Consider the following 25308-nt stretch of genomic DNA (forward strand, 5'->3'; position numbering starts at 1 on the left):
CTGGCTCCGCATCAGCCCACACAGGAGGGAGTTTCTGCATCCCCACGGCGGCTGCATCCATCCGCAGCCTGGAGAAGCAGAGAGGGAGAGCTGGCGGTTTTCCCATCGGGAATCTCTGCACAGAGGCAGGTAACAGTCGGGCAGCACTGGGGATGCTGCACAGGCGGCAATTGCATCCTGTCCCCAGCTTCCATCATGACACCAATTTTCAAGGATCTCCCAAAATCCAGACTAAAGTCAACAAACTAAGTCCTGATCTGCTAGAAAGAAACTGTCAGTTAAGCTCTGAACAGTCCTTTGGGAAAACCTATTTTTCCTGTTTCCTGGGTTTGGCAGTTCCTAGTGGGTTTGTTTATTTTTATCCTTTGAGATTAATCACTGTAAGGCATGAGACCCACTTGCTGCCAGCTCTACCCTGGGGGTCTTTTTATAGGCAAGGTTGTCTGTATATTGCTGTTGTACCCTGTGTGTTCCTTCTGTACCTCTGTCATGCGTGCCGCCGTGAGGGGAGGTGAGTCTTGTAAAGCCCTGCTCCCTCCGGGTGGCTCCGGCCAGCTCACATCTCCGGCGCTAAACTTCCCGTCCGCTTTTCTGGCAGAGCAGGTTAAGGAAAGGGATGGGAAAGCTAGCACCAGGGGAGTGCTGCAGCTAACAAAAACCTGTTGGCTCTATGTTCACATATGCACACGAACATATTTGTACTGCATGGAGAAGAAAGCTTCTTCTCCAATCTTGCTTACCAATATTTTAATATGTTTATCATTGTGAGTAGGTGAAAGAGCCATATTCAATGAAGAGTGTAGGAAACGTCATGGTAGTAGAGAAAAGAATACCTCTAAGCATGTGCGAGCATTTCGGAAAGCTTATGTAATGTTTCCTTTGCAAAATAAACATATACTTACAGCCCCATTTCCAAAATGTCACCAAGAATATCATCACTTGCAAATGTTCCTGGGGAGGAGGTTGCTAAATATACTCCGGGCCTTGAATAGACATTTTGTCTCCTTTCTAGCCCGATAAATCTTTTCTTAGCCCTCTCACAGAAGCTGAGAGACCTGCCCGGGGATGGCGTCCCACTGGGCTGAGTGCTGTGCAGTAGTAATCGGAGAGTCACCTCCCCATTTTATCGGCATGGGTGCCGTGCCAGTGGAAGCCTGGCTCCACTTTTTTCTCCGCTTGCCGCTAACCCCCCCCTGAAACTGGCACCGTGGTGGAAGGAGGGGAAACAGGGACATGACCAAGGGGACGGGAGCGGAGGGATGGGACAAGGTCCGCACGGCGCACGGGGATGGGGGCTCGCTGCCCAGCCTGACACATAGCTTGTGCCAAGGCCCCTGGGTGCAAAAATTAGCTGACATGATTTTTGGAGACTCGTGCTTTAAAAATTCAGGTGGTTTTTCATAAGCTGCTTTGCTTTAGTGATGTATGGCCATCTGTCTGTAAATCAGTGCAGATACCAAGAATGCATCATTTCAAAGTTTTTACACTCCAGCTGAAAGACCTTACAAATTCAGTGAAGGGGAAATGGTGCAACTCATGACACGTTAACATACATAATGCATACAAACCTCTGCCCTAACCGTCCAACCATCCATTTCTTTTTCCCAGGATACCAGGGGCAGCCTGGCGGGCTGTCTGAGACTGGACACGCATGCGTGGTGTTATCCAAGAGCTTCCTCCTCTTGGTCATAGATGTCTATGGCTTTTTTTTTTTTTTAATTGGTTAGCCATAGGGTAGGGAGGAAAACTGAACGGCCAGATGCAGAAAACCCCAGTGAAAATTCATACTGCATCCCAGGCTTTAATATTTCATCTTTCCTTTACTTACACTTACCTGATTCCACTGACTTGCAGGAATGAGGGTGCACAGAGAGGGCAGGTGCCCACACCAAACTCAACAAAGGGAGCACTATCATATGGACACGCTGGGCATAAATAACCTATTCAGGTGGCTACATAACATGGAACTAAATGAATCATTTACTGCTATTTCAGTCGTATATGGCAAGAGCTGCTGCCACCAACTTACAGAAGCAGCACATACATTTCTGCTTCCAGGAGGAGAACCAGCCTGGGTTCTCCAGATGAAAAGTAGCCTTGTTAAAGCTGGATCAATTCCCAGTCCAGTTCATCACAGGGATGTAAAAACTCTTCTCACAGATGGGAAGTGGTAGATATGAAAAGCTGCACGAGATGGCAGGATCTCTCTTTTTCTTTTTTTTTGTGATCGATGTGGGAGAAAATGCATGTAGAGCCTGTGACAGCTGGAAAGGCTGGAGATAAAAATATCCCTCACAAAGTATATACAGACAGGATTAGAAAGAACCTCCTGGGCGATCAGGGGTAGCCCCTTGCTGTTGAAGACACCGTATTCAATGAAGGGATACGATAACATACAAACACGACAGCTGTATCAAACCGCAGCCACCCCACGGAGCTACGCCTTTTCCTCCTGGCTGGCGGGGCCCCTCGGCAATCTCCTCTTCTTACGATCGGTAGGATCAGTATGCTTTCTTCCCTTCTCCAGCAATTTAATATCGATTTATTTATAGCCTATTTACACCCATTTGTTCTTGAGCCAACACCATCCATTAGCTTAACTAGTGGTTCCTCCTTATGTTCATGGCTTTCTGGACCACAGCCGCGTCCCCTCGGCTTCCCCCGGGCTGTGCCGAGCCTGTGCGGCCATGGCTGCCTCTCTCGTGTGCCAGGACCCCTGTACCTGCACCCACAACACACACCCCTGCACCCGGCCCGCTGCTTGCCCTTCGAACGCGGCCCGTCCCTCAGGAGGACCCCGGAGAAGCCCACGCCCTGCCTTGGCCTGCCTTCTGCAGGGCGGTGCTGCGGGAGGGTGATTCTGGGGCAGTGGGACGCCCACCCCAGTCTTGGGGCCACGCAACGCCCCTGGGGCCCAGCAGCTCCCGCTGGCACCGCGTCGCCCCCGGCACCCGCCACCGGGGGTCCCGGCGAGCGCTGCGCCCCCACCCCGCCTCTGCAGCGCGCGCAGGCGCACGGAGAGGGCGCGCGCCCCCTCCTCAGCACGAGCGCACTCGCCTCACGTCCCCCTCGACTCCCGCCGGTGGCGCATGCGCGTCGCCTTCCTCCCCCCCGCCTGCTTCTATACCCCCTCGCCACACAACGGGGCGCGAACCGGGGGGCGTGGTCTTGTGAGGGGCGTGTCCCGCCGGGGCGTGTCCCGCGGGCGGGGGCGTGTCCGCGGGGGGCGTGGCGCGGCGCGGCGCGCCCTGTCCATGGTGCGGGCGGCGGCGGCAGCGGCGCGGGTGTCCCCGCGGCGGGAGGGCGGCGGCGCGGGGCCGCATGGACGTGATGTCCCCGCAACAGGAGCACCTTGGGCCGGGCCGCTCGTCCTCGGTGAGCGGCGAGAGCAGGGTCTTCGCCGCCGCCGACAGCAAGAAGGTGAGGCCGCTCCCGGGAGACCCCGCGGGAAAGAGCCCAACGGCCCCCGCCGCGGTCCCGGAGCGCCCCACGGGCCAGCGCGTCCCCGATGGGCACCCCGCGGCCCCATCGCCCTGAGCCCTGCGCCGCCGCCGCCAGGGCAGCGGGCTGGGCGGCACGCCGCCATCGGGACCGGGGCCGGGGGGGAGCCGTCGGGGGCGCTGGGGCTGTCCGCGGGAAGGGCTTGCTGCACGGGTGTCCCGGGGAGCTGGGGTGCGGCGGTGCCTCGGTGGGGTCTGCCGGGTGGGACCTAAAGGGAGTTGCTGCACGGGTGTCCCGGGAGCACGGGGAGGCTGTAGGCTGGGTGTGCGGGGCAGACGAGGAGCGCTGCTGCAGAGGCGCCCCGGGGAGCCAGGGAGGGGGTTGCTGGGTGCCGGTCGGTGGATCCACGGAGCTCACTGCACGGATTTCCCCCGTGGGTTGCTGCATGGATGTGCCGGGGAGACCTACGGGGAGGCTTTGCTGGGTGGGTATCAGAGGGAGCTGGGGGGGAGGTTTGCAGAATGATTACCCAGGGGAGCTGGGAGGGTTATGCCGCATCTGTGTCTGGGGGCGAGGGAAGGGCTTGCTAGAGCCGAGAGGGTTTGCTGTTTGCTCTCGCACGTGCTTTGTACAAGAGAAATGGAAGAGCAGCTTCTCAAAGAAGCGCCTTGCACTTCTTGTGATGAGGTCCATCACAACGGGTAGCAGAAGAGCGTCATCCCGTCTTCAAAACGGGTTGTAAAATCTGTTCGGCGTCTCGAATTGCTTTTCAGTATCTGACACGACTGAGTGCAAAATGCGCACTTCTGCGTACCACCAAGTGCTTGTTTCTGCCTTATACTTTGCTGTAACGAGTGAGCTGTAATAACCACATTCTTCCCACTGTGTAAAACAGGAACTCTTTTTTTCTCCTTGCTTTAGCAAGTGCTGTAGTGTTTTTCTACCCAAAGTAGAGCTGGTACTTTCCTGCCTTACCAATTTTATCTCACTGTGACATTTAAATCTATGCACTGCCTTGTCGTTAGAGGTGCACAATACCACCGACTGCTAAATAAGCTGGCAGGATTAGAATGACTGGCCAGGTTACAGTGTCCTTTATTAAATCTGTCCACCTGGTGACATGAATTTAGGATGCCTGGTGGTAGACGCTGAGCTTGTGTCCAGTCTTGCTGTTGAGCAGTGGCTGGGGCTTTGCCGGCCGTGGCACAGCAGTGCAGAGTGGAGTCCTGGTCCCTCTCCTCCTGCTGAAGCGTCTCTTCGGGCTGGGAAGTGATGCTGTGCGTTTCCATGGGATGTGTCCATGTGTGCCGTGTCCCACCAAGGCACGTACCGCGTCAGCCTGATGGCAGCCCTGGGGACCTCTTCTCATTGCAGCTGCTGCCAATGGTGAAATGGTTGCCTGGAGAGCGTTTTGCCAAGATTTCTACCACACTTTGCTGCAGTTGATACTTGATTGGTTTCTTAAGAGGCAGTGTGATACACCTACACAAAGTGGTGGAGTACCTTCTGCTGCCTAGCTGGACAAAGTGGTGGAGTAGATACTCACCCTCTCCAAGTACTGCAGTCTGATTTGAGATGGCTAAATGTGCAGCTTTGATTTTTCTTCTACCATTTCTTTCATTTTTGCTGAAGCAGAGTACCGTGTACCTTCCAACCTGGCAGAGCCCTGATGCCAGGCACCTGCCTGAAATGAGAAAGGATGTTCAAGTCCTGTGAAGATGAACATTTTTTTCTTACAACTTCTGCTTTGTGATTCAACACTCTGAGGACAAATATTAATTGTAGTACTTGTGTTTCCTATTCCTGCTCCAAAGAGCCCACAGTCGAAGGAACACAGACCCTGTTTTTGCCAGCGCTGACAAGGGAGCGGGGATATTACTTTTTACGGATCTTGGCAGCCCTTTTGGAATTCCTCAGCATGGAGGCACATGCAGCGGGGGTACAGATGGAAATCCTCCTGCGGAGAAGCAGCTTGAGACCCTGGCTGGGCCATGCAGCATATGGCAGCTTTGCACACCACGCACAGCCAACGCAGGCAGCCACCAACATCCAGCCAACTGCTCATCTGCTCGTCCGTGGTCGTGGTGCTCCCTTGAGACTACTAGCATGCCATCTCTTTGTGTCTGTCTGGGGAAGAAGATTCCTACCTTTATGCATGTGCAGCAGTGGGCTAGTCCTAATTTTTCCTGAAGCTGGATCTCAATGACAGTTTGAATATTTTTTTTACTGCTTGGATCCCATGGACTCTATATATACACTTTTGTTTTGTCTTTCACTCAGTGACAAAGCATCATACATCTTGACAGTACAGAAAGACTTTCTTACTACAGGGGAGATTACACTGCTCATACTGGTTACGTGCAGTTATATGGAAGAATGTGTTGGCGAGGAATCAGTTTTGATACTGATGTCACAACATGGCAAGTTGAACTATTTTGTTGCAAATATGCATTTAAGATCGACTATTTTACTTTCTGGCACAAATACCCCAAATACAGGATGCTAGGCGACCACTGAACCTTTCTCCCTTTTTATTATCGTGACTATATCTTTCTCAAATTAGCTGAGATTTGCTACATTGTTCTGTGGTTGTCTGAACTCCTACTTCATCTTCCACTTGGCTGTCAAAACAAAGCTGAAGGATCACATGCTTGATCACATCATAGGGCCGAGAGACAGAAATTGTCTAGGACTTTTTTTTCATGTATTTTGTGTGACCATTTAAACTATTTCCCTGGAAACATTTTCTTGCCATGCAAAGTGGTCTGAACTGCTAACCTACCTCATGGATCCTGGGAGGTTCTCTCTGCTAAGTGTTTACAAGGCATTCAAGACACCCTGCTAAAAGGTGACATTGAAGTGCAGTGTTTTAGGTGATGCTTTTGGATGATTCTGGACCCGATTCCCTCCTTTGCTGGGCTTACCAGAGTCACTGGACTATGTGTGGTTGACCTACAGAGAATTTTTGTACTGACTGTTTAGTTTAGTAACCAATACCAGTAAATTGATGCAGCTCAAGTGGATTGAAGTAACATGAGTAAGAGTGATTATACTGATAGGGCTTTTTTCTACAAATTTATCAAAACAAACCGTGCAGCAGAGATGTCTTTTATGCTAATGTGACTGTGTCAGCAGTAGCAGCTGTGGTCATTTAACTGTATTTATAAGTTCCTGGTGTTTCACTTTTTTCTTAGAGGGGCTAGTTTCCAACCAACCCTGAATATTTTACACAAGACAATATTTGGTAACACAAGGAGTCACTCAGGATTTTTCGCTGCCTTCTTGAAGATTGCAAGTAACTACTTACAATGTTTTGGAGGCTCAGCAATTTTTAGTATTTACTCATACAGTGTGTGCAAAAAATTAACCATTTTTCACACTAAACAAAATATTATTTATGGTTTGAGACTTGAAGTATGGTATCCCATCACCATAAAAATGTGTTTGTTTGTGATTCTGATCACAAATACAGCAACAGTTTACTGGCAGGGAAAGGAGTTCCCCAGCAGCGTACTAAATGGATAAAATTCAAGCAAATTAATGACGCCGGAAGAGTAAAGGTAGTCATGCAATCTTCATCCCTTTACTTGTCTTACTGTTCAAAGATGAATCACGTATGTATTTGCCATTATATTTTAGGATACCTTGATCTCATGCTTTTATATATATGGGTTTTTTTAACCTAAAGCTCCTTAGGCAGAGATTTCTTCTTCCTGCAAGTCTCTATCATGTTTATTATGATCCTGGCTTCCAAAATCACACCTGGTAGTGCTGGGAATCTTGGCTGTCCAGGAACGCTTCTGGCACTGTTTAGTGAAGTGATGGACAATTCCTGTCATCCCGCAGACATATCCTGTAGCAATTTTATCTCTGATGAGGACTGAAAAAGCCCCTATTTTAATGAAGCAGTCTGCATAGTTGGTCCTTAGGTTGAAATCACTTTGGCAGGCTGTGCTGGTTTACGATAACTTGCTGTTGTGATGTTGCTCCTGATGCTGCTTTAATTACGAACTAGCATTAACAATCCTACCTCTGTCTGTCCGTGAAAGAAATTTAAAATTATGCATAAACCAATTTGTTCTAGTTCTTGAGTTTCCTAGTCATGGTGGGGGTGTGTGTGTGGTGGTTTGTCCCTCATGGTGGCAGTAGGAAAGAGAGGGACTTGGCAGGTCATGTGGGATCTAATACCCAAGAACTGCATTTATGGTAAATGGGCTTTCCATGGGACCTACACATCTCTGCTGCCTGAGCCAGCAGTTCAAATGCAATCATCTTCTCACTCTGTTTATAAGGGTGCAAGAATGTTATAGGTCAGTATAGGGCCATTTCTTGCTCTACCAAAGTATAAGAGATTCTTGCTATTTCTGGTATTTGTAGACAACCCTACATTGTAAGTCTAACAAATACTGGATTATAGTAAGTAGGAAAAAATGATTTGTTGCCTCTCGTAAGTGGCCCAGTGATACAGGGGAAAGAGTGATGCCTACTTGTCCTGGAAAATTAACTGCTAAGTGCTGAGGATTGTTTTGATTTTTTGATTTCAGGTGTTTAGCTGAACTTTGGCTTACAGTTTTTTTGGTGATGATTTGCGTTCTGTGCTTTGATTCATGTCTAGCTAAACCAGAAATGAGTGCCATGCACAGGTTTTGTTGCTCAGACAACAAGAGCAGAGTTTGCATGGGTGAAATCCCTCATGGTTATTAACTTAGATACTTTTAAAGAGAAGGCTTGTTAAAATCAGACTTCTTTTTATTAGAGAAATAAAGCAATGAGAGGGAGAGCTTAGCCACTCAAGTGCAATCCTCAGCTCGAGGTATTGGCACATCTGAGGGTTGTCCCTGTCCCCCTCCAGTTAAATGACCCAGGCAGATGTCCCAGCCTTGACCCACTTCTGGAGCGAGCCTATAAATGAGAAGCCTGAAATCCTTTCATGTCTGGGGAGGCTTTTAGTGGGGTGTCTGCACATTGCTGAGGAGTCATTTCTCCTGTGTTCACCTGTCAGTCAGGAACTGAATACATTTCTCAACTATTTTGTATATGAATCTCTTAAATAGACATCAGGTAACATCATTTTCTCATCCTAAGCTCAAACCACTCCCTGAGAAGACAATTGTTCCCTATGTTACTGAGCTCACAAATTTGTCTGTTCCCTGTCTTTTGCTCAGATAGCAAGGAGAGGATTGCGCTGATTACCTCAATTTTCTTGGTCACCTTAGTTTTCTTTTACAGTCACTGGAGGAAAACAGCACTTCTAGGACAAGATGAACTGTGCGCTGAATGTGTCCTTTTCTCTCTGTTGACTAAAAAAGGAGCACAGGATGAATAGCTCAGCTGTGCGTTGGGTGAGAGGAATCCTCCTGCACGTGTCTGAGCATCGCATCGGTCAGGCACCATGACCTGGCAGCGTGGGCAGCGTGCTCCTGGGGAATCACAGCACACAGCCCCCGTATTAGCCCCCCGCCTGCTCGGACCTCCCGCACCTTTGCAGTAGCTGCAGCAGAGTATCCGCTTATTGCACAGATTTTAACTTCACAAGATACATGTAAAATGTTATAAACACTGTATACCTGTTACTTAAGTTATTTGTCATCACAAAAGAAATAGTAAGTACCATTCATTTTTTCATGCATTCTTTATTTAATTGATGCTCTGCCATTCTCTTTCTGAGCTTGATATAGTTAAGTGATATACACAAAGTACAAGAGAGTGCTTCATCCTCAGTTCCAGTTTTTTTGAGGACATCATGCAGATGCTGCTGTATGTTACCTTTTTCGCAGAATGGGAATTAGTATCATAACTTGGCAATATATTAATTTACATAAATTCCATACAATACCATTATCCACTTCAACTGCGAGGCAAAATTAGTTGAATACTGGCGGCCAGGAATAGATTTTTCCTCCAGCTGATGACTTGTGAGATACGTGTGAAAGCTTTACTGTAATTCTGTGATCCACAGAGCATTTTGATTCCTGAGGAGAGACAGCATATTTTTACTGATGATTTGCAAGGTTACCGTCCTCAGCATGGTGGGCTGATCTGCTCATAAACCACCTACCATCACAGTTTGCAAAACAGTGTTTCAGAGTGTAGGTCTGATGGTTATCTGGTGTAAATTCAGTCTTTTGAAATCTATAGCCCTATGTCAGTTTATACTAGATGAGAAACTGGCCAAATACTACCACCAGCACAACAACTGAAAAAGCAAACCTTTTTGTTTCTGCTAAAAAAGCAATCAAGAGAACCACCACCAGAAATGCGGAAAGTATGAAGTTAAACCTGAATTGGAGGGGAGGGGGGCAGGAACTCAAGCTTTTGAATGTGAGGAAGGCAAAAATAGCTCTAGTTTGTCCCAACTGATACAAGATTATCATCTTTGCATCTGGCACACTGTAAACATTCATTATGGATACTGATTTCATGATCTATTTCGCATGGGTGTGACTCAGCCAGCAAGCATGAGGATTTCTCTCTTTGTTGACCTTCCTAATATTTACATGAAAAAATGGGAGGTTATGATGTGGGATACATGTTGAGAAATGCTTCACTGTGTCCCACGCTTAGGTAATTGGTCATTGCATCTCCTTTTGCTCCCAAACATCTGCTATCACTACAGCTGTCCAGGGTGTACCTCCTCTTCTCCGCATTGCCAGGGTGACATACTTGCACATGTAAACGCAGTGAAACTGAGGAGAGCAGGCATCTGGGTCCAACTTAGCCAAAAATGAGTTTGTCCCCTTCCTTCTCAAAGTAAATCGATTCAAGTTATCATGATGGTCACTTATTTTCTCTTCCTAAACTCTGTACATAGCAAAATAAAAACAAAAAAGCCCTTTCGCTCTGTAGTCAATGTCTCTGTGTAATGTTTTTATTTACATACAGCTGACCTGACTCACTTCACTTTTGCTGTGAAAGTTTTCCTTTTCCAAATCTCATCAGTGATCTTTATGTGTTTTAAGGTTCTTTTTTCTTAAGCTTTGCTTAATAGCTGTATTAAGAGGTTGCCTGGAGAGGCTGTGGAATCTTGTCCTCAGAGATAGCACAGACCTGGACTGGAAGTGGCCCAGAGCATCCAGCTTGAATGGGTGCCACTCTCAGCAGGTCCAGAGAGGCTGGACCACAGACCTCATGGGATCCCCTCCAACCTGAATTATTCTGTGACTCTGCCAGTTATTTGACGTCTTATTAAAGTTGCTGTAGTTCTAATCTTTACCTTGCTCCTCATATATTGTAAGTCAAGACTAGAATCTCACTGCCACAGGCACTATTCAGCACTGCTAACCCAAGCATGAAAAAAATTGCCATAATTAACAGAGATTTTAAAATGCCACAATTTTTTCAGTGGCTTCCTTTTCAGACCTGAGAAGTCAAAGGAATTAAGATCTCTTTGAAAACATAACCAAACCTCCACTGCATTTACAGGAGCTCAGATGCTCTGGTTTTAACCAACCCCTGAAAGCCACCTGCTCAATAATGAGACTTGCAGTAAATTTCCAATTGGGAGTTGATGCTTTATATAAACTCCTAAAATCTGATGGTTGTGTGAAATCTGTGGGTTGTCTTCTGTGGGATGTTAGACTGCATTGTTTTACACAGGTTTCTTTTTGCCTTCATATTTGTAGATATGCTACTTTTTAAACTGCTAACAGCTTTTCAGATTTGCTAGCAGTAAGACAAACTGATTTCATTCAGTAGAAAAATTTAGCAACGTACTTCTTTTTTTCCCTCTCAAAACTAGCAAAAATGGGCATATATTTTGTTAGTAATTTATTAAGTTATTATCCAGTTATAGTCTGATTGAAGACAGCTAAATGTTCCCAGGCTTAACTTATCAGTCTTGAGAAGGTTATTTTTTGATGAAAGAAAGAGGCAGGAGGAGATAATTTTTGAAGGTGAATTGAAATTACACAGTTGGATTTGTAAAAATTGCTGCATGATAGCTGTAACTGAATACCTGACAAAACAAACAAGCATGCTCTATATAAATAAAAGGAGAACCAAAAAAATGACACAATAACAAAGGCACTGCAATGAGTAAAAGAAATGCACTTGTCAAAAGCCAGTAAAGCACGTAGTACTGTAGAGTTTAATTTCTGTGCACCTGCCCAAACAAGATGTGTGCCACATCCAGCACATACGTTGGCAGAAGAAGCAGTTGTTCCCTAACGTATTTGTTCCTGGTAGTCAGTGGTTATTTTTGGTATGAAGGAAGAAAGTGGTGCTTTGCCATTAGCTGAGAACAGAGACTTTATGGCTGTCGAAGGTTCACGTGTTTGTGAGCTCTCAGTGGTTACTCGGCTGGTCTAAGGGACTGCTCCAGCATTGGATACTGTCCTGTCGGGGTCTCAGGAGGAGTTCAACCCCAGTCCTTTTGTTCACCAGTTTATTCTGAAAAATATTTGAGCTAAATAAGGTAACAAGCACCCTTCTGGTGGAGGGTCAGTGAGAGGAGAGGTCATGCACCTTGGCAGCAGGCTGCACAACCGGTTCTAGAGAGCAGCTCTAAACTTAGGGCCAGGAGTCCTTAGTCCTGCTACTGGCTGCAGGAGGGAGAGGATACAGTGGTGAATACATTTGTGTTCAGGGAGATATGTCTTTTTGTCTCCTGTGGGTGCTTTTGAAAATTTCTGCCTCTGGGGAAAACAGTGTTATTTATTTGTTCAGTATTTTTATTGTAGTATTCAACTTCACTCAGTGGGAAACCACATTCCCTTGATAGCTACTGACATTTTCGTCTCTTCCCTATCCGTTGTCCTTTTTTTTTTTTTTCCTGCTGCATTCTCTGTCTTTTGAGTGTCTCCTTTTTCCCATTCCCTGCCTGGTTCTGTGCTAAGAACTGCCCTGCCTCTCACTTTCCCATTTTGTCCCATACATAATCAGGAATGAAAAAAATGTCATTATTGACTACTGAGAGACAAGATATAATGCTCTAGCTAGATTAGTAGGGACTGAAAATTCCCTAATCTCTGAAGACTTGGGAAAAAAAGATAGCCCAATATAGCAGGTACAGTTAGGTGGGTAGAATCCATACATTAATTTATGGTAAATTGTCAGATCTGACACAGAAATATTTCAAGCGTTTGAAATTTGAACTGCCATCTGGATATTTGATAAAGTACAATAGATTATTAAGGGACAAAGAGTAGTTGAGGGCAAGCACTAGATGTTTATTTCATGCGCGCAGTGTACCTCAGGTATCTGTGTATAGACACTAATTATCAGCTTTTCTTTATCACTGGCTTTCTGCTTGTGCTTCTGTTTTTCTCAATATGTGATAGTTTTACAACCATTTTCCTCCTCCAGGGTTGCTGATGGCAATAACTCATCCTTTTCCAGTGCCCTGAAATTGGAGTCTGGCTGCGACATGTCTGTATGCATGCAGTTATTGTTCTGAATCTCACCTATGATTTCATTTTGTTTCTCTTTCCAATCAGAAAATGAAGAGTTTGGCCCAAAGACGTCAGTCTGCACCATCTTTGATCTTTGTCAAAGCACTTAACAGATCTAGATCGGTCTCAAGGTGAGTCATTGAGTTTTGCTGGCTGTACTGTTTTGCAGTTTCTCAGCCCAAAACTTGAAATGTTTTTGAGGTATTGTCCACACCAGGTTGTCAACCACAATTCAGGGGGCTCAGTAGCTGCACGACTATAAAGCCTGCTGAAAGATGTGATAGACCCAGCCCAGATGCCGGCTGTTCTCCTAGAGGGAGTTTCCCCAGTGCTGCCACACTAAGCTGTTTATACGCAATTGGGCAAGCAGAGCTGCTCCGCAATTTGCAACTGGGCATGCAACGTTTGGGCTGCTCAGTTCTAATTAATTTGGATAAGATTGCCTGCTGGGGAGATGGCATGGGTAGAAGAAGATGGATGTTTCCTGCTTTTTGCCTTGTACACTTATGCAGTGCCAGGCATAACTCAGGGGTCATTATTGTAGGATTTAATTTGTACTATTTAATTTGAGCTAAGTTTCTGCCATGGACTGCTGCATGGTACAGGCTCTCTGGGGTTCTGGAAGCACCTGCTGGTTTAGGACAATGCTGTGGGACAGGATCTGGTGGTCACAGCCTTCTCCCGTCCAGCATTAGCAGCTTGCGGGGCTGTGTATGTGGGTGTGTGCAGCTGTGAAACATTCAGTATTTTTTGTCTTCCATCTTCTGCCAGCATCAGCCATTCCTCCTCCCTTCCTACCCCAGTGTAAAGCTACCATAGAGATGGGAGTTTCTGTGGAGCTAGTCCACTGTCCAGCTCCAGCCCCTGACCTGCCATTTGAACCACTCTGTGTACATAACGTTTGTCTTCCTGCACTACAGTTCATTAGACTTTAAACTTACAAAGCATAAGTGTTTATTGAGAAGTGAACCATCTGGTAGGCTGTTAATGCTTCCAGCTGTGTAGAGCTCTTTACGAAGAAACATTATTGAGGGAAATTAAAATATGGCTTTGTAAGGAATATTTTTTCCTACTTTGTGGTGTGTTAAGTAATCAGTATGTGAGCTTTGGAAAGTTTTTTGTGTTTGATCTAACTTAATACCTGGTTTCATATTTGTCATCATAGACAATTCCACAGTATTTCAGAAACCTGTGAAAGCATTCTGTGAAAACATCAGAGTTTCAAAATAGGAAAGGAAAATGAGTTGAGACTACTTGCAGGTCTTTTTTCTGGCTATGACATAAAAGAGGAAGCTTAGAAATGAGGCGTTTGCACCTTTTTGTGTAGTCTAGTGGCCTGAGCTTAGGACTGAGAGCCAGCAACACCTGTTCTGGTTCTGGCTGTAAAATTTTTTCTATGACATCTCTCTGACTTTGTTCCCAGGTCTTTAAGATAAGACAAATGGGTATTTTGTAACCCCTTCATGAGAATATTGAATTTTTTTTGATTGTCTGTACTACCATATTTATTCTTCATTTACTATTATTTCTTCATTGTATTTGTAGCTATGTTCATAGTTGTGGTAGCACCTTTTGGGCACCAATGTCACATTCATAACGGAGGTTCTGAAATGAGAGATGGACTACTACTATGGGAAGTATCAATAACTGGAGGATACAGCAGACAAGAGGTAGTATCCCTCAGCCCTTGGACTTTAGGGTTTCCTGCAGTTTATACACCCATGTCCCCATAATGTCTTTGCTTCAAGCTGTCTTAGGACTTGCTCCTCGATATTAAGAAAATTAACTAACATTCAAAGCTTATGTTTCAAGTTTCTGTCATTTGCCTGGTGGGGTTCAGACATTAACATCTTTCTTCAATTCTGCATTCTTTTTTGTTTTATTGCCTGCTCCATAAGTATCAGAAATTGGACATAGCTGGAGAGCCACTGAGTGGGATAAAACTCAGCATTTTCACCTAAGGATTTTACACTGTTTCTTAAGTGTAAACATGTCTTGCTTGTATAGCCTGGATCAGAATTATTTCCAGATCTGGTGTGTGGAAGGATTTTTTTGTAAGGTCAGGTGACAGAAACTTTGCTGTGGAGAGGCCTGAAGAAGGGGAAATGTTGCCTTGTACTGCGGTAAGGGAAATGCTTTACCTGGCTGATGAACCCTGACGCTTTCACAGCTGATGGATGCTGCCTCAGTCATATCTGTCCTCTGCCTGTGGCATGCAACGATTTAGCTGCTCCTGTTGTTTTGAATTGAAGTCTGTGGCCTTAGTGAGAGGTATTGGGTGAAGTCTGAGGACCCCGGAGCCAGAGCAGGTGGTTTTTGTAGCTTCAAAGTCTATCAGTTAGAGAGTAACACTTTAGATGGTGCTTATTATTGTTCACAGGAGCAGTAATTCTCACCTGTGCCTGAGTTCCTTGTTTGGCTGTGCAAAACACATTCCTCTTCATTACTAAACTGATGGATGAGTTTGAACTTTCCACTTGGTTTGTTGTGTAAATGCTTAACTCTTGTGAAGTGCTTTCTCTTAAGGCGAGTTGAAGAGCAACAAAATGACTTCTCATGTTTTCTAATCTCTTCCAAATGTTTTATCTCAGACCTGTCTCAGCTCTTAGTTCCCCTTCTTGTAGACAGAGCCAGCCTGCAAAATCCGTTATTCTCCTCTGGCAGTGGACCTTAATACTGGGACTCCATAACACTTACTTGCTAATGGTTGATTAATGACTTGTAGATGATAAAGCTATCTGAAGTTAGCAAACATCTGTGAGGGATTTATATGAATCCTCTCACCTCAGCAGCTGGCTCACCTCAATATTTGTTGAAATTAATGAACAAGTGCAAAGTTTAAAAGGGCAGGAAATACTTCAAAGCACAAGTCGGTTTGTATTTTTATACCACTTTTTATGTCAGGTGTCCTTGGTTTACATACAGGGCACTTACATAAAATGTGGTGGCACCCATTTTGGACAGACTTACTTTGGGACATTTTAAGGTTTATTAATGGTATTTATTCAAAGAAACCATTGTGACATCTGGAGATGGCTATTTAGCCTTCAGAGGATTAAGGTTTTTTAATGGTAGTGGTGTTGTAGTTGTGATGGCACAAGGACGTAAGTTAGGTTAGATGATCTAACTGGAAAAAGCGGATGCTTGTTTGTGCCATTGTCCTCTTCTTTAGTACTGAAAGAGAAACAAATCTGAAAGTCTTGTGAGCTTAAAAGCTTGTCTCTCTTTCCCCAGCTATATCACTTGGTTTAATGAAAGTTAAGCTTTCCTTACAAATCTCGCCTTCCCGTGTCATTCATATGAAAGGAGTTACAAGATATCTGGCCTACAGAAGAATTCTGGGGTGGCTGCATGGCATGGTGTTGTACAGATGTGCAACCACGCTGTAATTCCTGCCTCACTAGACTGTAACTGTAGGCAGCATAGTAAATAGTACCGACATTATAGCGGGATTTGGGCCCTTACTTCCAAGAGATGAAAATATGCAGACTATTCGTTGCCTCCCCTTTTTGTTTCTCTTCCTTTTTTCTATACTGTTCTTCTTTCCTCAGAAAATAGTGATGAATAGGCATGTAAGGACCGTTTCACATCATAAGATGTCCTCTTGAGCAAAGTTATTCTAGAAGTACGTTGGAAAAGTCAGCTTTTGATATTTTTCTTGGCTGATACTCAGATGCAGGAAAAATAAGTCTGATTCTTAACTCCATTAATGTGTATGAAATCAGCAAAGGATTCGGGTTAGTTATATTTGGCCCTGGACCTGTTCCACAGTTGTAATTTTCCTCTTACTTTTTCTTGGTGTCCTTTAATGAAAACTGCACAACTTAATGATATACTTCAGTGCAACACAAATTATGGTCTTGAAACAGAAATGTCTGAGGCCTGGATTTAAGCATCAGGTCTTGTCATCGCAAAATAATTGATATAGAATAATAAAGACTTGTTTCAAGCCAAATTTTCAACCTTTGTTCAGCTGTCCCTCAAAACAATTTTCACATGTGACAAAGCCCAAGCTACCGAGTTTCTGCTCTGCGTTGGCGGACTTCTGTTCACATCTCCGATACTTCACAGGGACAGCCAAATTCAGTGCTGCAGTTGCTGGCAGCTTCCCCTTTCCTAATGCACGCCTCACCAGATCTTTGAAAGTGATATTTTTTGCATGCTGAAACTTATTAATTTCACAGTTTCTGGGTCTGTATGACCATTTATAGATATGTGTCTCTACACACTAAAGGTGTTAAAATATCAGTAATGAAACTACTCTTTATTATAGCGTGAAGCATGTTTATGATGTTATTTTGGTGTAAGCTAGAAACAGGGGATGTTTTAAAAAAATTAAGTATAATTTTTAAAAGGTTTTATGAACAAATCTTTAAAGAACCTGAAAAGGAAGTACCTTAAAATTCACCCCCACCCAATTTTATTGTGGGCTTTTATGGTTTAAGAAGATAAAAGTAAAAATGGAGGATTTCACAAGTTTCCAAGGTGTTTTTCCCCTTCTGTACGTGGAAGCAGTGTTGTGCCATTCACAGAGAGGCTGCCCTTCCTTCTCCCAACGCACAGTAAGTGATTCTGGCATGTTATCTTCCAGGGATCCCGTGCCAAATGCTAAATATCCCAGATAACGAAGATCATATGTGTAATCTAGTAATACATTCCACTTGGCGCTAGTCAAATACAGAGTGTTCCCGAAGTCCTGGACATTGTGTTTTCAGGGTTTTAGTCAGAAGATATGTGGATGATCCAAGCTGTGTGACTAGATGAAGACAAAAATAGAGACTTTTAATAAATGTAAATTGCCAGAGGGCCTTAACTGTCTCTTTTTCACAGGGAAGATGAGTATTTGGTGTTTCAGGCAAATCCGATTGCAGGGAGGAAGGGAATAAAAGTTCATTGCAAGTAACTAACTTGTTAAGTAGGTATTTTGGTTGTAATAATTTTGCTCATTCCTCACTCGTTTCCATGGTAGCGAATAATTTCACCTAGCAAAATAATCTCCATGAGGCGTGTTTTGTTGGTGAGGCTCAGCACCTCAGTACGCTATGGGGGCATTGAGAGGGTGCGCCTGCCACCCCGTTGTGCCCCACAGCCATTTTATCTACCAGCTGTCGCAGGACAAGGCCTTTACGGGCAGTTATGCCCCAAGCAGCTGCTGTCCCCTCTGCCATCACGGCGGAGGCGGGTGTTGCTCTCGTGCACCCCCCGGGCACCATGGCAGCATTTGTTGGAGTGTGGAGCAGGGATGGCATCCACCTGGCTGAGGCCACCCCACTGCCGAGGCACCTGTCCCCATCAGTCACCACAGCAAAACCTGTCAGGCAGATGAGTGGGACCCTTGGCCAGGGCTGCCACAGCCTGGCTGATCGATGGTGCCATTGCTGGTGGCACGTGGGGCATGACCTAGGGCCACCCCACTGCAGGGCACAGCCCTGGGGTGGTGTGAGACAGATGACTTCTCGTGGCTAAACCTGAGGGGCTTTGAGAGACAAAGGCCGCCATATTGTGTGTGTGCTCATTTCTGTGTGTGCCTTACACATATGATCAGTGTGGGGTTTTGCCTCCGAAGCAGTTACACACCACCAGCAGTGGTGGTGTGGGGAGAGAGGGGCTCAGTGGGATGGGAGGTAGCATGGCCGGACACTGTCCCAACCTCCTTCCATTTCAAATGCAGGTGTTGCAGTGTGCGTGGGAGGGGGTCCCCTTGAAGGCTACAAAAAGGAGGTGAGGGGAGAGGATAGCGAGGTAGCAAGTCACTTGGAAACTGGCGCCGTGGGCAGTAGGGGAAGATTTGCAGTGTTTGAGGCAGAAGTGGCCATCAGGCAAGCCCTGCCTGGGGGTGCTCCTTAGTGTGGGCCTCACCTGCTGCCCTGTGGTTTGTGAGCGGCCAACTCAGGCAGCGCGGGGCTAACGCTGGGCATGCACGTGCAGAACCGAAACAACATCTTTAAAGCCTCCCACCATGCCCTCGGCCACCCAAATGGCGTGGTCACAGGAGATGAGGGCTCATAAACGCCTTCGTTCACCCTTAGGAAGAGGCATGCTGTGGAAGGGAGCCCTTGCAATGGCACTCTGAAGCTGCAGGGCTCGTGATTTTTTGGGGAAGCACAGGGGCTGTCACTGTTGTCAGAGTGGTTCCCCCAGGTGCAAATCAAAGTGGCGGCACCCCGGGGCAGCCCTGTGTCTTCCACTCATCTTACAGTCCTTTGAGAGACTCCAATACAGTCAAGAATACAGAAGAGCCGCTTTATGAAAGAAAGGAAGAAAAAGGGCAAAATCCCACGAAATAGTTTCCCAATGTGAGGGATGAAGTACAGACACTGCTCAAATTATCTTGACTTGTGATATTTGATAGATTTTTCAATAAAGCTCCTGCTCCAGGAGTCATGTGGTTATAAAAATCACAGTTTCTAATCAAGTTTCTAATCATCAAGATGGAGGGAAAATCCTGTTCTTAAAGACTCCGTCAACAAAGCACATGAAAAGTTATTTTCTTCTGGGTTTAGTTTTTAGATTTAATTCAGCCTTGAAACTTCTGATCAGGATTTTGTCTGAGATTTTCCATTTCATGAAAAGTTTTGATGTTTTAACATTTTATGCTTAATCTGAATGGGCAGAAATCTCTGTATGAGAACTCCCCCAGATTTCTCCCCTCAGCATGTCATGTTTCTCTATGTAAGGTAAGGATACATGAATTTGTAAAAAAATAGTGATTTAAAAAAAAAAAACCACCCACTATTTTGTACCAAATTGCTCTTCCTTTTTAATGGAATTGCACATAATTAAAATAACTTGTGATGATGTTGTACCAGTTGTCATTTTTATAGTATTTCTAATTCATGCTTGATTTAAGCTAATTATGATGCTGGAGTATTGTTTCCTTAAACCATGTGCTTGAACGCACAAGTTATTTTTATGTAGTAATAGCTAGGGATAAAATTTTATTAACTGTTAACAAGGAACAAAGTGAACTTTCTGAGGCCTCAGATGGCCTTTTAACTCAGAGATTGGCATTCCTGTCCCCCCGCTGCGTTTTTTCTGTTTTGTTTTCTGTGTGAGCATGTGTGTGTGTGTGTGCATATGTTTGTTTTTGATAAAACCCATCAGTTCTTCATTTATGACATACAAACTGGCTTATAGCAATGTTTGTACATCTGGAGATTGAAATGAGCTGCGGCTCTCAGAGATATGCTGCCTTTTTTATTAAAAGGACTAGAGGTAAAAAGAAGGAAGGCTTGGAAGCAGGGTTTTGGAGGGATTTGAGTTTAAATGAGGGATTAATTTTACAATAAATGACTAATAGTTTAACACTAGTGCCTTAAGCCAATTCCCCTTTGGATAGAGTTGTGACAGTTTTAAGGCAAGACAGCGAGGGGCACTGCTCATCGGGATGAGCACAGGGCTCTGCTTGTCCAGATGTCTCACTGTCCACATGTGCTTTTGGCTGCGGCCCATTTTGGGGGCTTTTTGGATTAGGCCTTGAGGTCTGGCAAAAGGCAGCTGTTGTCCAGCCATTGTGTATCCCTGACTTTAGACAATAAAATCTCTGCCAAATGGCAGTCTGGCCAAGAAGTTTGGGCAGCGGCATACCTGAGGAAATCACAGACCAACTCGCTCAGACTGCTTTGCAAACTTTATCTTGTGTAAACAAGAAGAAAGCCTCTAATGATGTGCAGGCTGATGTGCAGCCTCTGGTGCTCTCACCTCTGGCAAGGGCCAGCATTAAATATGCATTGAACTCTCCTGCTGGCTGATGCGGCATTGCTTCTGGTCCAGTTCCTTCCTCATGGTGCACAAAACTGCTGGTGAGGAGTTTTTAATCATACCACAGGAGGAACAGTCTGTCTTTAGATTTCTTTTGTGACCATGTCTTAAGTGTTTGAGTACCAGGGGCTAGATCCAATAAAGGATAATAAGCCTCAAGGGCAAGACATGGGAATAATTTAAGCACCTGAATCTGAAATAGTGACTTAAAAAACATCATCTCAGTGGCTGCCTGATCTCCCAAGTGCCTCTGTTCTTTAAGCACTCTCCTAATGAGCAAAGAGCTCCCGAAGCACACCTGGAGCTGTGCTTTTGCACATCCCAGTATGGCATGACTTTTGGCAGCACTGGACAGGTCTGTGTCAAAGAAGTGTGTCACTGCTTTGTGTGAGGCTCCTGAGAACCTCCCTCCACTGGTCCACAGACCCCATTTAACCTGTCTGGGCAAGAGCAAGCCCCTCACAAAAGCAGTTGCAAATGTTTCTGTCTTTTAAACCTCTGGCTGAGTCCACTTTTCTGGAGTGTTTTTTAATAATTGTTTAGGGCAGTGGTTCCTGAACGTGCAATATCAGGGCTGAAATGGGAAGAAGTCTGGCTCATTGGGTATTTTGGCAGGGAGAGACCATGGTCTATGTTGCAACCAAGGTTTGTGCCATCCAGCAATCTCAGTGTAAGCTATCTGTAGGCGTTTCTAGCCTGCTCCTTCGGCAGGTCCCCACAGACCACCACCGCTCTTTGGGAAACTGCTGGCCTCGAAGTCGGTGTGCTTTTGATGGATCACCCAGGTTCAGCTCTCTGTGTCCTTTGACAATTCATCTTCGGCTTCCCAGAAGAGTGATGTAACTACTAAAGCAGAGGGTAGTTGGAGTGAGTGGAGACTTGACTTCTCCTTCCCACAGTTGAAGGTGGGTCACTATGCAGAAGGACATGCAGTCTTCCTGGGACCAAAAACCTTATGTTCACAGGAGCAAGCCTGGCTCTGTAGGTGAATGGTAAAAGGACTTACCCAGAAGGGGAAAGGCCTACGTCTGTTTCCGGGATTATTTTTCACCCACTGACACATCCATGTTCAGCCTGGCCTGTCCCTTAGCTGAAAGTGGTTGTAAGTACTGAGATGAGTGTGCTGGTTTGGATCCTCGTGCGCTCTATAGGGAGCCTGCGCACTGAACACTGACTGCATTCAGTGGGAGTAGGTATCTCAGTATGTCTAGGTGCATCCTAGGTCTTCATGGCAGCATTATTCAGAAAATGCAGAAAAGAATGGTAAGGACCTTCACCTGAATGAATAAGCAGAGCTGAGGTGTTTTCATCCACCTTCCTTCCCTCTGCCTTTTGTTCTAGTAGTAAAACTGTATCCAGTATTTTGCAAGGCATCTCATTTGTTAGAGCTCCTCTGGAATCACTCTTGGTTGCTGAGCCCCTCAGACTAAGCAACCTCACACTCATTCCCCTCAGTTTTGCTGTCCAAGTGCATGACAAGTTTCCCCATGGGTGGTGTGTCGTGTGACATGCATTTCTACAAGGAGGTTCCTAATCAGACATGGGTAGGCTCTTCTGGTACATCAAAGGCTCAAATAGACATGGGGAGAAACATCATCATGGGAGAGGCTCTTGCGTTTCCCCCTTCTCCAGGCTGCCGTTCTGTGCAGATAACTGACCTGTGCCCGCTTCTGCCTTACGTAAAGGAATTACCATCAGGTGCAGGATGTGGGGAATCCGCTGACAGTTTTTTTTCCCCACTCGGATCACTGGTGGAATAGAAACCTCTGACTAACCTGCCGGAATAGCTATGTGAAAAACTCGTTGCATGTGTAGGCAGTCACTTATAGGACCGCAGACCAATGTGTGTGGCTGCAACTAATTTGTCTGCTGGCTGTTCTAAGGAATCTGGGTCATTACACTTGCCATAGCTGGCAGCAGCAGGCATATCAAGTAATCTCTTCACTGTAATAGGATAATTCCTGTGCTGTAGTACTAGTATCAAAATGTGGTTTAAAGTCCAAACCAAAGCCAGATTTTTTCCTGTTACAGCTGGGACAGGTGCAGTGAAGCGACAATCCCGTCTTCCAAGCGGCACCCACATCAGTTTTCCCTCATAGGGAAGTGGCCCTTAAAAACTTAAGCCAATATGAGGGCTGGGCAGGTCCTGCCTTCACATCTGTGGTGGAGCTTTGTGGAATTCACCCCACAGTGTCCCACAGTTGTGGGGATACAGGCAAGGTCAGGCAGCAGTGGCTTCATTGAGAGCTGCAGCTTGCAGGAGGATAAAGCATGGTGAAGGGGCTTATCTTTTAAAGGCAGTACTTGCAGCTATTTATAGGTCACTTTGGATGTGATTGCTTTGTTTACAATCAGCAAGTTTTCTCCTGAAAAAGGGCAATCAGGGAACAGCAGCTGGTGGATTCCAGGTTTGCTTTACCTGACCACATATTTGAAGTCTTGCACTGTTTTGAATGCATTCGTTTTTCTTAAAACTGGTTGTTGCCTAACTGTAGACTCTACCCAGGTGGCATGAGCCGAGGGGGGAAGAGCCTAGCTGAATTACTTCTTGAAGAATGGGAAAGGGGCATGACTGTTGAGCAATGAGACTTTGAGAGACCGTGAGCAGCCCCCTTGGTATTACCCGATAGTTTTGTGAGGTGAACTACAGGCAATAAGCCCAGGCAGTCACCTAGAAAATGCTATGTTTCCCTGATAAAAGGACATGGTCACACAAGTGCTTTATTTTTGCCTATCTACAGCTTGTGTAACATGTAGCTGCAGACGATGGGGTAGGCAGATACTCACACACGAGCTCACTGACGGCCATACATGACAGTCCAGAAGGGATTTCTAAGAATGCCCACACCAATCTTTTCTCATGCACACCTCAGCTTGAAATGACCTGTTTCTGCAGAGGTCTGCAGCATGTCCTGGCTATTTTTGGTAGCCCAGAATTCCTGGCTATTACATGACCTGCACTGAACTCTTGTAAATTTTGCAAGAAGATATTTGAAATACTCCTGTGAAAGAAAGGCTAATTTCATCCATGAGGGAACTCAAAATCAACAGAGTTGAGCAAGGCTTTTAAACACCCCAATTGTGATTAAGTGGGATTAAATATCCCAATTGTGATTGCTGCTTCCCAAAAAATTTAAGGTAGGACAGAAACTCTATCCTTCCAGGCTACTAAAGTAATACTGGATCCTCCTACGGGGACATGAGTGAAACTGAGATCCCAGATTTCTCCCCTGTATGTCTCCTTGGAGTAGGTAGGAAGGAGCCAGAGCAGAAGTGGCAAAGGTGGCCTGTTCCTCCAGACTTCTTGTAGGCCACAAGAAGCTCCAAAAAGCCCAGACAACTATGGTGCAGAACTGCAGTGCTGGGTTAAGTTCTGGCCTTTTCTTTGCCCTCTGTTCATCCTATTTGTTTCCTTTATTTTCCCTCAAAGGTCACTTTTTCCCTGCCTTTTTTTCATCTGAACAACTGAACAGATCTGAAATCTCTGTCTGGGTAGACAGTGCCTGGAATGCCATTTCCCTGGTGCCACTGAAACGGGAGAGTAACTCAAGGTGATGGTGCTACATCACTCAGTAAAAATGTGTGGGAACTGTAGTGGGGATCAGAGGATCGATTCTTCCAAAAGCCAGAAAAGATTTTATTGACTTCTACATGTGAATATGTCCTCCCTCAAACTTCTCCCCGGCTCAGGGAGACTTGGTCCAAAACCCTTTGGACTTGTTGATTGCTAGCAGAGCTGCAGAGCAGGACTGGAGGACACCCACACTGCAAGAGCGTTTCAGTAGGATGTAAATAACTTACACTAAATTCTTTTCTGGTGGAAATAGGCAAAATATGACCGAAACGTGTGGTGCTAATTTATACCAATAGAGAATTTTGCCCTTATGCTAAATTTTCAGAGTAAACACCTTGCAGCTGTTTGTTAAAATAAAACAAAAAGCCTTGGAAGTAAACCAAACTACAAGCGTGTTTCCTGTCTCCAGCCACCACACTGTAGTACATATTTGCTCTGCAGCAAATATTGTCCTTTTGGCTATGTAGAAATTACTTAAGTGCAGCTTGTTTTCAGTTAAGCTGCCAAGCTTCCATCCTGAAATGTGTAAGGATTTTTTTTTAATGATGCATTTTACCCTACAGCTATGTGATATTTTACTGCAAGTCTTAATCGTTTACTGATTTTTGGAAGACTACAGAAAAATAATACAGTTACGTGCCTCGACACCTTGAACACTTAGTGCAAACCACATTATTCATTATAGTATTTTTTTAACTTTTAGTAAGATTTTGACATCGTGCAAAAATTATTTCAGATACTTAAAAAACAACTTTTAGACTCCTAGAATAATTTAAGTTGGAATATTTTCTCAATGTGTTTTGAATTAAAATGTGTACACTGAGTTTTAGAAGCAGAAGAGTGGTATCTGATTTCCTAAATATAAGTGGTAGCCCTGATTTCTGCCCTAAAATGTAAATTTATCTATTTATCTGAGCAAAACTTGCTCCCAACCTCTGTTAATATTCATCTTTATTCCATTGTCCAGGCTTGTGTTTGCCCTGCCCGTGCTGGAGAGGGGGTTGCATTTTGATCTGAAAGCTCTGTGACCCTGTTGAGACTCGCTGCGTTATCTTGGGTGCAGTGTTTTCCGCTGCAGCTTGCTGAGGTCCAGCCGCTTGCATGGGCAGGGTGAGGACAGCCCGGTGCTGGAGGCTGTGAAGT

At 45.3% G+C, this 25308-nt stretch overlaps 1 protein-coding gene across 1 annotated transcript in view; it reads left to right on the forward strand.

The window, feature by feature from the left end:
* Positions 1–1269: 1269 nt before the first annotated feature.
* The window catches only part of ARHGAP20 (Rho GTPase activating protein 20), a gene marked incomplete at its 3' end in the record, with an annotated part of 62199 nt that continues 38160 nt past the window's right edge, over positions 1270–25308 (forward strand). The window contains exons 1-2 of the mRNA XM_082004251.1: positions 1270–3420; positions 12876–12961. Coding sequence (XP_081860377.1) covers positions 3322–3420; positions 12876–12961 — 185 coding nt within the window. The 5' untranslated portion in view covers positions 1270–3321. The remainder of the gene's footprint in view (positions 3421–12875; positions 12962–25308) is intronic.

This window comes from Phaethon aethereus, assembly GCF_964289735.1.
Source record: "Phaethon aethereus genome assembly, chromosome: 1".
NCBI classification, from domain to species: Eukaryota; Metazoa; Chordata; class Aves; order Phaethontiformes; family Phaethontidae; genus Phaethon; species Phaethon aethereus.